The sequence below is a fragment of the Erpetoichthys calabaricus genome, chromosome 2 (genome assembly GCF_900747795.2).
Source record: "Erpetoichthys calabaricus chromosome 2, fErpCal1.3, whole genome shotgun sequence".
Classification (NCBI taxonomy): domain Eukaryota; kingdom Metazoa; phylum Chordata; class Cladistia; order Polypteriformes; family Polypteridae; genus Erpetoichthys; species Erpetoichthys calabaricus.
In genome coordinates this window covers 211,429,956-211,447,667 of record NC_041395.2, presented here as the reverse complement: position 1 = coordinate 211,447,667, position 17,712 = coordinate 211,429,956, and the positions used below count along the sequence as shown (strand labels likewise).

The following is a 17,712-nucleotide window of genomic DNA, read 5'->3' as shown; positions in this document are numbered from 1 at the left end:
GTGAAAGTGTTAAAAGAAAAAAAAACACTGCCAACCTAGGCCTGTACAGATTACAGCCTGACAAAACAGTAACAGTTTCGTTCAGTTAATTTTTCTTTAGTCAATCCCAAGAAAAATGCTACCTGGAGGTTGTAATGCGTTGTCTTTTACTAGCTGAATCTCTGCATGATCGAATTACTACACAGACAGTATAGGGCATGCCAGTTCTATCCCAGCTAATGTACAGTATTTGCTGAACTTCACACTTATTTCCTTGTCTTATTCTAGCCATATGAAAAATATTATAGTCCATCTCCCATGAACTCATGTAGCTTGAAAATAGCATCATTACTCATAGCTGCTTCATTTGTTGGCATTATAGTTGAGTTAGCTGATTTTTTTTTTTTCTGTTGTCAGCTTCTTGAAAGGAAGAAACTCTGTCTCATTTGATGTATTTGGACATTGAAAGTATGCTTTATATTTATGGTTCCTGTGAGCTATTGCCAGATGGAATAACTGTTGCCTCTTCCTCATGCAGACTTTCTCTACATGTTCTAATCTATTGCAAGACAAGAAGTAAATCAGTCAGGTATTTCACTGCATATGTGTACAGAAGATCAATATCGTCAAAGGCTTGTAGCTTTTAGTCTGAAGGTATACTGGTTATTCAGACATCACAAGTCACTTCACTGGTGTACCAATATCTTTTCCATGTTCTTTCATTGGAATTTTCACTTGCAAATTGTAAGCCCTGTCAGTAGTTTATTTAAATTATTTGTTAATTTAGTAATCCTGGTTGCAGGTGTGTTTGCAGACACATCTAGGCCTCTTAGTTGCTTCTATAAGAAGTCCTTTATAAATTCACCATCAGTGAACAGCAACAATTTCACCACCATTTCAGTGATGACTAAACTTATTCTTATTGAGTCTTCAATTGATTTGTTATATTTGTGAAATGGTGTTTGTTGTTTTACAAGAACTGCTTTGAGTTGCTGAACTTTCTCATGTTGGCCTTTGCCAGTTACTCTTAAATACCGTTCCAGATGCATCATCTAGATAGGGTGAACCTACATTATACTGGTTTTTTTTTTTTTTTTTTACTGCCAAAACAGGTTGAAGACAAATGAGATACTGGATTGTCTTTCACCTCTGACAAAATACCAATTTTCACACTTTCAGAATTATTTTTTCATCTGCAGTCTCCCTTTTTCTCAACAATGACAAAATAACTTGATTGACATTAATAAAAGCATAACTATACTGTTTACTGTTAAATAGTAAAAAAAAGTACTCTTATCTTACTATCACTTTAGAACTGTTGTCTACTTGTAAAATGGCACTAGAAATAAGAATAAGACTGCCATTAAATGTATATTTTCTAGGTGAATATTACAACAGAAAATTAATCTATAGAACAAGTAAATATATTAAATGACCAGAATGATTGAATTTCTTTTCATAGTTTTTGTCAGTTTAAGCGAGTAATTATGAGAATAAAATTCTCTAATAAATATCACGTTCCTTATAAAATTGTTAAAAAACCTATTGCAATAACAAGTACGTTGTACAAAAACTTTTAAAATTTGTTTATTACAAATGGAACATAAAACATGGATTTAGTGTGGGGGCATGATGATCTTTTCCACAGTTGGAACGTGTACTGCCAAGCTTCAGTCAGTCAGTCATCACAGATCAATCTCCAAGGTTGGGTAATGGTTTGGATAATGACACTGGCAACAGGAAACATCCGATAAATGGTACAGTGGAACCTCGGTTCACGACCATAATTCGTTCCAGAACTCTGGTCTTAAACCGATTTGGTCGTGAACCGAAGCAATTTCCCCCATAGGATTGAATGTAAATACAATTAATCCGTTCCAGACCATACGAACTGTATGTAAATATGTATTTTTTATTTTTTTTTAAGTTTTTAAGCACATAGTTAATTAAACCATAGAATGCACAGCATAATATTCAATGTTTTTACATTTAGTTTACTAACACTGAGAAAACCTTGAACAACAGAGAAAACTAACACTGCAATAGTTCGCGCTATAGCGCTTCTAACCGCTAGCTAAAAACACTTTTGTTTTAATGAGTTTTAAGCACAGGGAAAAAAATGAACATTTGAAAAAATCCGTAATTTAATAAACCACCAAGAAAAGTAACAGTGCAACAATGCACGCTACGAACCAATCGCTGTAAATAGAAGTGAAAACAAAATCAAGCCCAGTGCATTCTTTAACTGCCTTCCTACCTTATGCATCCAGCCCCCCTCTCTCTCGCGCTGCGTGGGTGTGTGTGTGTGTTGTGGTGTGTGTGTGTGTGTGTGTGTGTGTGTGTGTGTGTGTGTCTGCGTGTCGTGCTCTCTCTCTCCCTCGCTGCACAGGAAATGCACAGGGAGAGACTGAACATGTACAAACCGAAAGGGAAACTGGCTTTGTCACATACCAAATGTGTGGTCGTGAACCGAGGCAAAAGTTTGGCGAATTTTTTGGTCGGAAACCGATTTATACGTGAACCGAGGTTCCACTGTATTTAAAAAGTAAATGAGAAGAAACGAACACAAGGCACTGTACATGTCATCGGGACCCAATGTTTTGTTATTGCCTTTCTCCTGTAATCATTTTCTAGATTAAATCACTTTTCAGTTTCTGTGTTGTGGTCCGGATGTGGCGATTGTTTTTCAACAAATTACTCAAATATGTCTGCTGCAATAAACCAAAAAATAGAATTTATTTGTAGCATAAGGATAATAGAAGATGAATATATGCAAGGATGGAGAGAGAGAGACATACAGTGCATCCAGAAAGTATTTACAGCGCATTCATTTTTTTGCTCAGAATTCTACACACAACACCCCATAATGACAACGTGAAAAAAGTTTACTTGAGCTTTTTGCAACTTTATTAAAAATAAAAAAAACTGAGAAATAACATGTACATAAGTATTCACAGTCTTTGCTCAATACAGTAATCCCTCGCTATATCGCGCTTCGCCTTTCGCGGCTTCACTCCATCGCGGATTTTATATGTAAGCATATTTAAATATATATCGCGGATTTTTCGCTGCTTCGCGGGTTTCTGAGGACAATGGGTCTTTTAATTTCTGGTACATGCTTCCTCAGTTGGTTTGCCCAGTTGATTTCATACAAGGGACGCTATTGGCAGATGGCTGAGAAGCTACCCAGCTTACTTTTCTTTCTCTCTCTCTTGCGCTGACTATCTGTGATCCTGACGTAGGGGGTGTGAGCAGGGGGGCTGTTCGCACACCTAGACGATACGGACGCTCGTCTGAAAATGCTGAAAGATTATCTTCACGTTGCTACCTTCTGTGTGCAGCTTTTAACTATGCTGCACGGTGCTTCGCATACTTAAAAGCTCAAAGGGCACGTATTGATTTTTTTTATCTGTCTCTCTCTCTCTCACTCTCTCTCTGCTCCTGACAGAGGGGGTGTGAGCTGCCGCCTTCAACAGCTTTGTGCCGCGGTGCTTCGCATACTTACAAGCCAAACGGCCCTATTGATTTTTTTGCTCCTTTGAAGAGGAAGATATGTTTGCATTCTTTTAATTGTGAGACAGAACTGTCATCTCTGTCTTGTCATTGAGCACAATTTAAACTTTTGAAAGAGACAAATGTTTGTTTGCAGTGTTTGAATAACGTTCCTGTCTCTCTACAACCTCATGTGTTTCTGCGCAAATCTGTGACCTAAGCATGAGAATATAAAAATAACCATATAAACATATGGTTTCTACTTCGCGGATTTTCTTATTTCGCGGGTGGCTCTGGAACGCAACCCCCGCAATGGAGGAGGGATTACTGTACTTGGTCGATGCACCTTTGGCAGCAATTACAGCCTCAAGTCTTTTTGAATATGATGACACAAGCTTGGCACACCTATCCTTGGCCAGTTTCGCCCATTCCTCTTTGCAGCACTTCTCAAGCTCCATCAGGTTGGATGGGAAGCGTCGGTGCACAGCCATTTTAAGATCTCTCCAGAGATGTTCAATCGGATTCAAGTCTGGGCTCTGGCTGGGCCACTCAAGGACATTCACAGAGTTGTCCTGAAGCCACTCCTTTAATATCTTGGCTGTATGCTTAGGGTCGTTGTCCTGGTGAAAGATAACCGTCGCTCCAGTCTGAGGTCAAGAGCGCTCTGGAGCAGGTTTTCATCCAGGATGTCTCTGTATATTGCTGCAGTCATCTTTCCCTTTATCCTGACTAGTCTCCCAGTCCCTGCCTCTGAAAAACATCCCCACAGCATGATGCTGCCACCACCATGCTTCACTGTAGGGATGTGGTATTGGCCTGGTGATGAGCGGTGCCTGGTTTCCTCCAAACGTGACGCTTGGCATTCACACCAAAGAGTTCAATCTTTGTCTCATCAGACCAGATAATTTTCTTTCTCATGGTCTGAGAGTCCTTCAGGTGCCTTTTGGCAAACTCCAGGCGGGCTGCCATGTGCCTTTTACTAAGGAGTGGCGTCCGTCTGGCCACTCTACCATACAGGCCTGATTGGTGGATTGCTGCAGAGATGGTTGTCCTTCTGGAAGGTTCTCCTCTCTCCACAGAGGACCTCTGGATCTCTGACAGAGTGACCAATCGGGTTCTTGGTCACCTCCCTGACTAAGGCCCTTCTCCACCGATCACTCAGTTTAGATGGCCGGCCAGCTCTAGGAAGAGTCCTGGTGGTTTCGAACTTCTTCCACTTACGGATGATGGAGGCCATTGTGCTCACTGGGACCTTCAAAGCAGCAGACATTTTTCTGTAACCTTCCCCAGATTTGTGCCTCGAGACAATCCTGTCTTGGAGGTCTACAGACAATTCCTTTGAATTCATGCTTGGTTTGTGAACTGTCAACTGTGGGACCTTATGTAGACAGGTATGTGCCTTTCCAAATCATGTCCAATCAACTGAATTTACCACAGGTGGACTCCAATTAAGCTGCAGAAACATCTCAAGGATGGTCAGGGGAAACAGGATGCACCTGAGCTCAATTTTGAGCTTCATGGCAAAGGCTGTGAATACTTATGTACAGTAATCCCTCCTCCATCGCGGGGGTTGCGTTCCAGAGCCACCCGCGAAGTAGAAACCATATGTTTATATGGTTATTTTTATATTGTCATGCTTGGGTCACAGATTTGCGCAGAAACACAGGAGGTTGTAGAGAGACAGGAATGTTATTCAAACACTGCAAACAAACATTTGTCTCTTTTTCAAAAGTTTAAACTGTGCTCCATGACAAGACAGAGATGACAGTTCCGTCTCACAATTAAAAGAATGCAAACATATCTTCCTCTTCAAAGGAGTGTGCGTCAGGAGCAGATCATGTCAGAGAGATAGAGAAAAGCAAACAAATCAATAGGGCTGTTTGGCTTTTAAGTATGCGAAGCACCGCCGGCACAAAGCTGTTGAAGGCGGCAGCTCACACCCCCTCCTTCAGGAGCAGAGAGAGAGATAAAAACAAACAACCAAAAATCAATATGTGCCCTTCGAGCTTTTAAGTATGCGAAGCACCGTGCAGCATGTCGCTTAAAGGAAGCAGCAGCACAGAAGGGAGCAAAGTGAAGATAATCTTTCAGCATTTTTTGACGAGCGTCCCTATCGTCTAGGTGTGCGAACAGCACCCCTGCTCAATCCCCCTACGTCTGGATCAGAGAAAGTCAGCGCAAGAGAGAGAGAAAAGTAAGTTGGGTAGCTTCTCAGCCATCTGCCAATAGCGTTCCTTGTATAAAATCAACTGGGGAAACCAACTGAGGAAGCATGTACCAGAAATTAAAAGACCCATTGTCCGCAGAAATCCACGAACCAGCAAAAAATCCGTGTTTCTATATTTAAATATGCTTACATATAAAATCCGCGATGGAGTAAAGCCGCGAAAGGTGAAGCACGATATAGCGAGGGATTACTGTACATGTGCTTTCTCAATTTTTTTATTTTTAATAAATTTGCAAAAATCTCAAGTAAACTTTTTTCACGTTGTCATTATGGGGTGTGTGTAGAATTATGAGGAAAACAATGAATTTAATCCATTTTGAAATAAGGCTGTAACATAACAAAATGTGGAAAAAGTGATGCGCTGTGAATACTTTCCGGATGCCCTGTAGATATAGACAAAGGACAATAACTTGATACTTAAAATTCTAATAGCTTAGTTGAACTTTTTATCTCTAATAGAAAAGGCGTATATCTCATGAATTCCATCTCATGGCTTAGTGATCTTTTTCTTTCCTGTACTGTGCCTATTATTGGATCCTCCTGTGCACCTGATACTACAAAAGTTTAGAATTTGGCTCTTGCAAATATGGTTGTCAGAAGAACCGATACTTTGGTACAAAGTCAGTACTAACATTCTGAAAACATTACGGAGCTAGTTTTAAAAGGTCAGTACTACAATTACATGTGGCTGCAAGTAGGGAAATTACTCCAGAAGGTGCTGTAATATGAGTAAAACCAGTATGAAAATGGCTGAAAGTGGTAATGATACAACAGACCATCAACACATCTTAAAAAGAAAAATAAAAGTTGTTACGCCAGGAAACGAGTTGTGTTTGAAGCAGGAGAATTTCAATTTAGAATTGCAAAAATTGCACTTGCTATTTAGAAAAAAATATTGCCAAAACAAATACAGGCATTTGTTGTTGTCACTTTTATCCTATTATGGAATTTGTTCAGAAATAGGTTTGACAGAACCAGGGGTATATTTCTCAAAAGCTTCATAATGTCAAGTACTGTGTTGTACTTAAGATTGTTTGTTAATTAGCGAGTGTTTTCTGAAATTTTTTGTAATTTACTCAATTGTAAATTTAAGAAGTGAACCAACTCATTAGTTATTTTTATGTTAATTTTTGCTTTTGCCTGCAATTCTGTCCCAAAGAAACAGCTCGCCCTAAGTAGACACATAAAACACTGACACTCTTATTTAGCCACGTAATTATTAGAACAGTAATAATAATACTTATAATAGGGACAATGTTGCGACATAAAAAATTACAGCGTAGACAGTAGGTTAGCGCATAAGGGGTTGTTTGTAGGTTTAACACCTTTAGACAATACTCAATGAGTCAACTAATCAATCTCGCTTTGTAATCCATCACATCCTTTAGAGACAGAAGGTGTATCGTCCCTTAGTATCAGCACCGACAGTGGCAGTTGTCCAGAGAATTGTGCAGCTCAACTGGAGACTGTTTGAGAGTGTGCTCTCCAAGAAGCAAAGTCACAGGTCTAAATGTTCTTTTGCGGGCAGACATGAGCCTCATGTACTGTCTCAGTAGTCAACAACTAATGTAGTCTGCCTGGGGTGAAATAGTAAACCACCATGTTGTGGTGCAGAATAAATTGGAAAAAGGAATACAGAGTTTTTCCCTGAGTTCCCACTGTTTTGAGTATGACAGTTCTCTGATTCTAAATCAACTAGCAAGCCCGCGATTCTCGAAAGAATCACAAATCCAAGAATGGCAATCGCTTTCTGTTCCCTCCGATATTTGGAGAGATGAAATATCATGGAGGGTGGGTGCTTCCTGGGAAAGTTCATTTAATTAAATAAACATATTTGTACTAAAGCGGTTTCTTTTTGGAGCCGTGACTTCTTTGCGTGTGGTGTTTTTGAAGCGCGTTGTAGGAGCCTCCGTTTATTGTTTTTATTCATGCAGTCTCTTTTTTGTTTTTCTATGGCTGTGTCGTTAGGTAGATGTCGTTTACTGTTAGGAATCATAATTGAACATGCCACACAGACTGCTGGCACAGTGGATTAGAGCAAGTTTAGTTTACAGGTTGTGTTGTTTGGGCACCACCTACTGACTCTGGAAAGCTGCTGCATTTCACTCTGAGGCGCCGCGGCGCAGTGCACATGCGCTTCGGTATGTCCGCCGTGCATAAATTAAACTGTCGTTTAGTAATATAGATGGTGAATTCCTGCAGAAAGCTGGTGAAGCACATAGCCTCAACAAAGCTGCCATGTCCAAATCAGTGCATGCAATGACCAGATTAATGTTGTACCATGCATGCAACTAACCCTGAACTTGAGGGTTCAAATCCAGCCTCTAACAGTGTGTGACCTTGAGCAGTACACTTCACCTACCTGTACTCCAATTGGAAAAACAAAAGATATTCAGTCAATTGTATCCCAAATGTTGCAAGTCACCTTGGTTAAAAATGTCAGCCAAATAAGTAAATAATGATGATGATAATAATTCAATGCCTTGTAAGAAACAAAAATTGGTTTTAGACAGATATTGTTGTTTTACATTTGTTAATTTCCACTTTGTTTTTGATGTATTTGAACAAATTTGTATCCTCATGATAGCTTTGTATTTTGTGAGTGATATAATCTGTTCTTACATTTTGCCTTGTAGTTTTCATTATTGTATTGCATTTTTGATGTGGCAACCATGAAATGTGAAAAGGAAGCAAAGATAAGGAAAATGAAAGCACCAGGAATCTGTAATGTTTAAAAATTGAATCAATTTAACTTGTCTGTTAAATAATACTCTTAATTTGTTTTACTAGCTAATGATGTAAATATAAATATTACAATGGCAAATCTTGCAAACAAACCTAACCAACTGGTTCTCTGTCAAACTAGATTTTAAAAGCATGTTATTACAAAAACTGCTTTTAAAGTTTTTTAAATTAAAATATTCAGAGAGAATAATTTGGAAATGTACACATGGTAAGATAATTCAGATTGTCCGTGTTGATCCCCAACCCTCATTGTTACACTGGGAGAATCCCCATGTCTATTGCACAATAAAATCAAGGTCCTGTATTGTATTTTGATATTTATGAATGCTAATACTACTTTACTTAAATGTTAATCGACTGAATACTTGATGGATACAGTATGTCACTATTTTAAAGCTACTGTCACTATTTGTATATTTTATGTTCTGTTACAGAGAGAGACACTTGAATAATGGTGGCACTTTTAGTAAAAAGTCGCTGAATGAGATTTCTGTTTTTTGCCTTGTTATTGATATCAAATAAACATTCTAGTATTGTGACATCCCTACTCACAAACCTAAACCTAGATTAGTTGAATTTGATAATAAATGGATGGATTGATTGTGATGTGAATAAACACGAAAGCATTTTTCTATGAACCATCGACTGTTATTTATTGGAATATAGGTGCGATTTCTTCATGCAAATACATCCAGAGCCTAATCACAATATCACACAGAGTAGTAGTATTTTGCTGTGCCTCAGGTATTGTATATTCTGTGCTTATGCAGCACTACTAGACATGTTTTCTGTTGAATAATTCACCATATTTATACTTAAAAGGTTTTCATTTTAAGCACAGCATATGAACATTGTAACCCTCCTGTTAAAGCAGTCTGTATGGAGCATGCTGGCCTGTCAAGTGAGTTTCAAAAATTAATGTGCAGTTCCCAAATGTCAGTATTATCAAATTAGGCCAGTTTTTATCATTTGTACCTGCAGATGCCTTCAGCTGGTGAAAGTATTTAACGTGTATTAACTTGAGAGTTGGGGGAGATGACAGCGTGCAGGAGCCCATCAGCAGCAGGTTTTCTTTGTCGTGGAATATGGTGCATTTCCAAGTGTCATAAGTATAAATCCTCAGAGAGATTTCAAAATGTTTTGTTTTGATTAAATAAAATTTATGAGTTGTTAAATGAAAAGATTTACATAAAAGCTCTTTGCTACATCTATAAAAGGACGAATACTGTAACATGCCCATTTTTACAGTAGATGGCAGATTAAGACTGTACTCTTATCTAAATAGTTTTGTTTGACTAACATATCAGAATGATGAATAACAATTAAATTGGCACTTGAGACTAAAGAGGTGCTTTGCTGCTTTCTTGCTTAATTTTACAGTTTTGTCATCTACACATTTATCTTTCTTGAGTTAATTTGACTTGTTTGTCTTCCCTAGGCCACTATGGTTGTCTCCCAGTCAAGTGATGATCATTCCTGTTGGTTTTTCTGCAGAACAATATGCACAGGAGGTGAGCATCATTTCATAGGTTGATATCTATGCAACTGTGAAATCGTAAGCTGTCATGTTAAGTTTATATTTAAAATGTTCACCTTCATGCAGCTGGGTTAACATCTCGTGTTGTTTTAAGCTATGAATGATTCCATGTAACTTGTATATTTGCAATCATTATTTTATGTTTTGATAAAATAATGAAAACACCACATAGAATAAGATTGCAATTTTGAAGTGAGTGAATCACAGTTATAAAAGGGAGTCATACAGGTATTAAGTTGTTTGCCAGTTAGCAGTATGTGTCAAATAAGTCTGACAGTTAACAGATTTCAAAGCAACATGAGGCTACTAACAGTCCTGAAGAAGAAAAGTAGTATAGCCAAGAATTGCAGGTGTCAAAGGAAAGTGTCTCAAATATAATGAAAGCATATGCTACAGAACATCTTTAGGCTGTAACCTATTAGTTGTGCCCTGAAGAAGGCCCATTTATAATATTCTGATATTTCCTTTTTTCAGTTTTTGATAACCTAAGCTTTAAATCTCTAGCAGTTTACTACTTTTCACCAGTTTATCATTCATTACATTTCAACTGATTATTATTTATTTATTTATTTTTTACATTTTATTGAATTTATTAAAAGCAAGTAACATTCCAAACAAGCAAGTCAAACTTGACAAAACTAAGTTCAGAACAAATCAACCCCCTCCCATGAGAAAGAGAGCTAGGCCAATAGACAGAGTAAAACTTTTAAGACTAGGAAAAAAAAGGGAAGAAAATCCTTTCCCCCAATATAAATGCTTATTTTAAAATGTTAAAAGTTCTACACAGATCCTCTAAGTGAGAATTTTATTTTTTCCAATTTCAAATAGTATATAACATCAGTTACCCACTGACTTAAAAGAGGAGAGTTAGGATTCTTCCAGTTGAGCAAGATAAGTCTACGTGGTAATAGTGTAGTAAAGGCAATTACAGTTTGTTTTTCCTTCTCCACTTTAAGCCCAGCTGGGAGTACACCAAACACAGCTGGTAATAGATTAGGAGGGATTGTGACACCAAATTTGAAGAAAAACTGAGGTGTTCTTAACTCTACCTTCTTTAAGGTTCTGTGTATTGTGGTTTCTCAGGTGTCTCTTTGCATTCCACTGTTGGAAATAGTTGTATTTTGTTAATATATATGTGGTATGAACAAGTCTGCCCATTATCTGTTGACCTTATATATTTTTGTCATCCAGATTTTTTTGTTGTTGCTTTGCGTGATTTTTAGTTAACTCTGGAGACAATAGTTGTGAACCTCCATCAAGGTCAGCTGATTCTAAGATGATGGAACCACAATGTCTGACCCCATACTGCAGTTAGACACACATTGTTTTTTTTTTTTTTTTTTCCCTATCTAATCTTAGGTCAGCAACAACTAAGCCTCTAGTCTATTTCTGTGTGCCATATATATATTATATACAATCATGGCAGAAATTATCGGCACCCCTGGAATTTTCCCAGAAAATGCACCATTTCTCCCAGAAAATTGTTGCAATTACAAATGTTTTGGTATACACGTTTATTTCCTTTATGTGCATTGGAACAGCACAACAAAACAGAAAAAAGCCAAATCTGACATCATTTCACACAAAACTCAAAAACCGGGCTGGACAAAATTATTGGCACCCTCAACTTAATATTTGGTTGCATGCCCTTTGGAAAAAATAACTGAAATCAAGCGCTTCCTATAACCATCAACAAGCTTGTTACACCTCTCAACTAGAATTTCCGACCACTCTTCTTTTGCAAACTGCTTAAGGTCTCTGAGATTTGAAGGGCGCCTTCTCCCTACAGCAATTTTGAGATCTCTCCATAAGTGTTTAATCGGACTTAGATTCCAGACTCATTGTGGGCCACTTCAGAACTCTCCAGCGCTTTGTCTTCAACCATTTCTGGGTGCTTTTAGAGGTTTGTTTGGGGTCATTGCCCTGCTGGAACACCCATGACCTCTGACGCAGACCCAGCTTTCTGACACTGGGCCCTACATTGCACCCCAATATGTTTTGGTAGTCTTCAGATTTCATGATGCCTTGCACACAGTCAAGGCATCCAGTGCCAGAGGCATCAAAACATCCCCAAAACATCTTAGAACCTCCACCATGTTTGACTGTAGGTACTGTGTTCTTTTCTTCGTAGGCCTGATTCTGTTTTCTGTAAACAGTAGAATGATGAGCTTTACCAAAAAGGTCTACCTTGGTCTCATCTGTCCACAAGACGTTTGCCCAGAAGGATTTTGGCTTCCTCAAGTACATTTTGGCAAACTCCAGTCTGGTTTTTTTATGTTTCTATGTCAGCAGTGGGGTCCTCCTGGCTCTCCTGCCATAGCGTTTCATTTCATTCAGATGTCGATAGATAGTTCAAGCTGACACTGTTGCACCCTGAGTCTGCAGAACAGCTTGAATATGTTTTGAAGTTGATTTGGGCTGTTTATCCACCATTCGGACTATCCTTCATTGCAGTCTTTCATCAATTTTTCTTTTCCGTCCACGTCCAGGGAGATTAGCTACAGTGCCATGTGTTGTGAACTTCTTGATTATGTTGCGCACAGTGGACAAAGGAACATGAAGATCTCTGGAGATGGACTTGTAGCCTTGAGATTGTTGATATTTTTCCACAATTTTTGTTCTCAAGTCCTCAGACAATTCTCTGCTCTTCTTTCTGTTCTCCATGCTTAGTGTGGCACACTCAGACACACAACGGAAAGGTTGAGTCAACTTTTCTCCATTTTAACTGGCTTCAGGTGTGATTGCTATATTGCCAGCACCTGTTTCTTGCCACAGGTGAGTTCAAATGAGCATCATATGCTTGAAATAAAACGATTTACCCACAATTTTGAAAAGGTGGCAATAATTTTGTCTAGCCCATTTTTGGAGTTCTGTGTGACATGATGTCAGATTTGGCTTTTTTTCTGTTTTTTATGTTGTTCCAATGCACATAAAGGAAATAAACCTGTGTATACCAAAACATTTGTAATTGCAATAATTTTCTGGGAAAATTCCAGGGATGCCAATAATTTCGGCCATGATTGTAGTTACATGATGGCTTGAAAGAAAATGTACAAGGAAAACAAATCGGCAAACATGGAACCAGTCCTTATCTAGAGTATACCTGTGTTCATGTCTTAATTCTATCTGGTTGTTATAAATGACACAATCTCTGCTTGTTCAATAAATAATAATGGTAGGTAACATTCAGTATAAGCTTAAAAAAAAATTCTACAAACACTGGGAAAAATATGTAAATTGTGTAGAAGTGACACGGATTGAGCAAGGTCAAGCTGCCGTTGGCTACATTTTTAGAGTTTCGGTAAGAGACACAAAGTTTTCCTTTGTTTTATGTATTCATCTAATGTACTGTCACATTTCTAAAATTTGTATTTGATATTTTAATAATGTTTTTCCTTGCCTAAAATAAACACAAGTAAATAAACATAGGAAATATAGGTCTAATTCTCTGACTTCCACCAAGGTTAGAATTGACTCCCACATTTACACACACGCATACTTTGAGTAGTAAGAAAAACGCTATATAAATTAAAGAATTATTATTATTATTATTTTACTCTATACATCATTAGAATATTTACTGGTGAATAAGAAGTTCATTTTGTTCTTTTCCTGTGTCATTCTCCTGGAGAATTTGCCAGAAGCAAAATATTTGTTAAAATCTGATTTTTAGTACAGATAGCTAACCCAAATCAAATTGAATTTCTTCACCATGATTGTACTTCTGATAATGGCATTGTACTTAATGTGACACAAATGTATGTGTTATTTTTCATGTTTCTTGTTAATTTCCTTTGTAAAGGTGTGGAAAATGTTTCATGACACCGGCTTCATGGTTGACATTGACACAGACACAGGAGTAACCTTTAACAAAAAAATCCGTAATGCTCAGCTTTCTCAATACAACTTTATACTGGGTGAGTGTTCCTACTTCCTGTTGTATTATTTGGTAATACAGAATATGATTCTGTGGAGTTTGTAAGGCTTAATTTGACTAGTTCTGTCTTACTCCTGCCTGTTGTCTAGGCTGTTCTGAGCAAGGGTGGGGAAATAGTGAACTCAACATGAGGATATGGTTGAAGGAATACTTTGAAGAACACCTAAATGCGGATACATTCTCCTTTGAGGAAGTAGTGTCAGAACTACTGGTTGGACTATGGTCTATCTGTATGGCTAGAGTCACTGTGGTGATTAAAATACTCTGTGGTGGCATCGTTCTAAGGGTGAATGAAGTTCTACCACAAAATGCTAAAAGCATAGGAAATTGTGTGAATGTTACATTTCTCTTCAACGTTCCTGAACAAAGCATCGTGACTGGCAGACTGTATTGGTGGACCCCACTTTTTTTTTAAAAAAGGGAAACAAAGGGATGTGTTTCAGTTACCAATGGGATTTCACTCCTCTTTCACCCTAGGAAAACCTATGCCTACAATCTGGAATGGACACTCCAACTAGTATGTGATCCAGGAGGAATCATTCATATTCCATCCTGGTAGAAGAATAGTGGATGATCTCTTTACCATGACATAAATACTTTAGGAGTCAAAGGAGTCACATGAATATGCTAATCCTATTTTAGTGGGTATTGTGGATTTGCAGGAGGCTCATGACTGTGTATCTCGGAGTATCTTGTCGAAAGTGTTTCAAGAGTTCCTTTGGCCTCTTGAGCCTGTGGTTTTCAGTCTTTGCTGGACTGGTTTGCAGCAGAGTGTGATGTGGCCTACTTGAAAATCATCACATTCAAATCCAAGCTCAAAGAGGACTGACTTGTGGTGGTTAGGGTATGTAGTTAAAGTCACAAGAAGATCCCACAAGGAGAGGACTGTGGAGCTGACACAGGACAAACTAGAGAGGGATGCATCACTCAGATTATCTGGAAGCACCCAGGAATTGAGGGTTTTGGAATAAATTACTGAGGGTAGTGATAGCCTGGTCAGGCCAAATTATTGTGCTGCTGCCATAACTCACACAAGGGTAGGTAGAGTTCAAATGATGATAATAAATACACATTTCTTCTTCTTTGCAGGATACTGCAATTTAAACACTGCTTTACATATATTTAAAGCATTAACGTATAGAATAGTGACAAAATATTCTCAGTCTTGCTTTATCCAATTGAGGGTCACGGAATCAGGAAAGTAACTCGGTGGAAATGGGCGTAAAGTAGAAAAAGTAGAAATCAGAGCTTTAGTTCATTGCATGGGACACTCTTGCACAAATTCTCATTGGGTCCAACATAGAAGTTCTCAACTAATCTAAAATGCATGGCTTTAGTGCAAGGCTGTGGGAGAAAAGTCAGAGTACCCATAGGAAACCCCACATAGACAAGAGGAGAAAATGAAACATCCACATGAGCAATCACCATGATGCTTGGTCCTTGAAGCAGAAGCACTCAACATTCCTTTTTTGTGCCATTCTTAATATGCTAAATTATTACGTACATAAAAGAATAAGGAGTCATGTTTTTTAATGTAAAAATAAAATACAATTGTTTACTATCAGTTAAAAAAATGTATTTGTTGTCATCCACAGTTTAGGTTTTTTTTAACATGTAGTCAAGTAGCTCTTACTATATTTTTTTCTATACACTTCACTTTCGACATTTGTGGGGGGTAAGTGTCCTAAGTTTTATTAATGATGTATTTTGGATGCCTAAAGTAGATCCAAATATAAAATCTGTTATCTCCAGTTTTTCATCTGCTGATTAATAAACCAGTTTGTTAAATTTACTTGGTTTAAATTTGATATATTGTATTTTTGGCCTCAGAGCACAGACATAGCTGCTTTTGCTCATTTAAAGGACGCAAAATCTCTGAATCTAAATATATTCCTTAAAATGTGTTGTTCAGTTAAAGGACCAACAGACAAGACATTCCCATAAAAATGACTAACAGTGGTTTCCTAAGAAATCCACAGTGTGCCTGTGCTAGCTGCAAGGTCCCCTGAAATGTGTTACCTCTATGTGATATACCTTAAGAAACAATAAATGTGACATAGCCTTGATTTGTTAGTTTTCCTTTCACTTTAAAGTTATGATTCCCCCTTCATCTTGTACACGTGCAGAGTGTATATTACATAATTTTATAAGCAGCCAATTAAAATATTTAACATTCCAAAAATTTGTGGAAAATATGTGATACACATGATGCATAGCCATATCACTAAAATGAATTACTGCAGCATTGGAAGAGAGCACAAGAAGAGTAGGCCTCTTGGATGTTTGTTTTTTTATTTTTATACATGTTTGGAATGTTTTCCGAAGCAACTGGTATAACATTACACCCAAAAATACAAAATGTATTAGTTTTTCTTTTCAGGGGAACTGTGGTATAATTTTATAAATATACTTTTATATTTTTGTTACTCCTTAATTGCATTGCCTTGGCATTTATACATGTTCTCACCTGAAATTGCAAAAAAGGAATACACCATTAAAAGAAAAGACTGTTTTCTGTCAAGGTCAGTGACGTTTAATGCCACACAAATTTGAACTCCAAACTTTGACTTGGTAACAACTAAAGTAGTCCGTTTTGCTCAGTTCGACTCGATTTGTTTTGATGAATATTTCATGCTATTTAGTGTAAAGGTTCTTGGGGTTTGGGGAAAAAGGCAACTGACTAACCAGGAGCCAATCATGTTTGTTTCACAGTGGTTGGAGACCAGGAACAAATGAAGGGAACGGTGAATGTACGGACCAGAACTGGGAAACAGCATGGAGAGGTTTTGGTTGGTGAGGCAATTCAAAGGATAAGCAAACTGCGTGATATGAAGATGAAGAATGCTGAAGAGGAGTTTTAAACTTACCACTTGTGTTCTAAACTCTTTGAATAGCAATTGGGAAATCCAGATAAAGATCACAATTAAATGAGCCCTTTGAATACATCCTGAGACTTGGCTGGCCTATAGCACCTCAGATTACCTTTTTGTTACCAGATGCATTTTATCTGATCTCTGCATATGCGTGCAATAATCTAATCAATATCTTAAGTTGCTATCTGGGACCACATTACTAATTCAGAGGAGAAAAAGGGAATCAGTGATCATGTATTTGACTTCCTGGTGTATGTGGTATGAATAATGAGATAGTGAGAACCAAGATGCCAACAAATCACCTGCCTGGAGAATCAATGCACTTTGCCCTTTTTGTTTTTGCTTTTTTCTGTTGCTGTTTTAAATAAAATAAAATCATTTGGTGGTTTTATTTTGTAAAAAAAAAAAAAAAAATCTTGGCGGTATTTTTTTTTTTAACTTGTATCTGGTGCTACTTTTAATTAATTCTTTGTTGTGATGCCAGTGATTTTTGACCTGACACCCTGTATGCAGGTTAGAGTTGTCCATGATGATATTTCAAAATAACATTATCAGTTACCAACAGAGATTTCTTATCTTGCAGTACAATCTTGAGAAATTTACTTATGGAGGATTGGTTTTCAGTTATTTAAAATTTTTAAGTGGGCACAACCTGCTCAGAAATCACAAACTGACGTATTTACAAAAGAATGTACTGTGCATGATACTTGGTATACTGACTCGGACGTGTACCATAGAAGTTCCTGTTCACCAGTATTTGGTGCTGCTGTCTCACAAGGTTGCCTTCAGTTCCTGACATTGACTTCTTCATGTTTGTAGTTTGCACATTTTACCCATGTCTTCTTGCAGGTATTTTAGTTTTGTCTCTTATCCCAAAGGTATCATCGGTTCATTTGGCCTGGCACAAATGAGTTGTGTGTGT

General features: G+C 37.7%; 1 protein-coding gene across 1 annotated transcript in view; it reads left to right on the top strand.

Annotated features, from left to right (window-relative positions):
• Window positions 1-17,207, top strand: part of LOC114646769 (threonine--tRNA ligase 1, cytoplasmic-like) — a 64,103-nt gene extending 46,896 nt beyond the window's left edge. The window contains exons 7-9 of the mRNA XM_028795108.2: window positions 9,882-9,954; window positions 13,783-13,897; window positions 16,630-17,207. Of these exons, the coding sequence (XP_028650941.2) occupies window positions 9,882-9,954; window positions 13,783-13,897; window positions 16,630-16,778 (337 nt within the window). The 3' untranslated portion in view covers window positions 16,779-17,207. The remainder of the gene's footprint in view (window positions 1-9,881; window positions 9,955-13,782; window positions 13,898-16,629) is intronic.
• The last annotated feature ends 505 nt before the right edge of the window (window positions 17,208-17,712 follow it).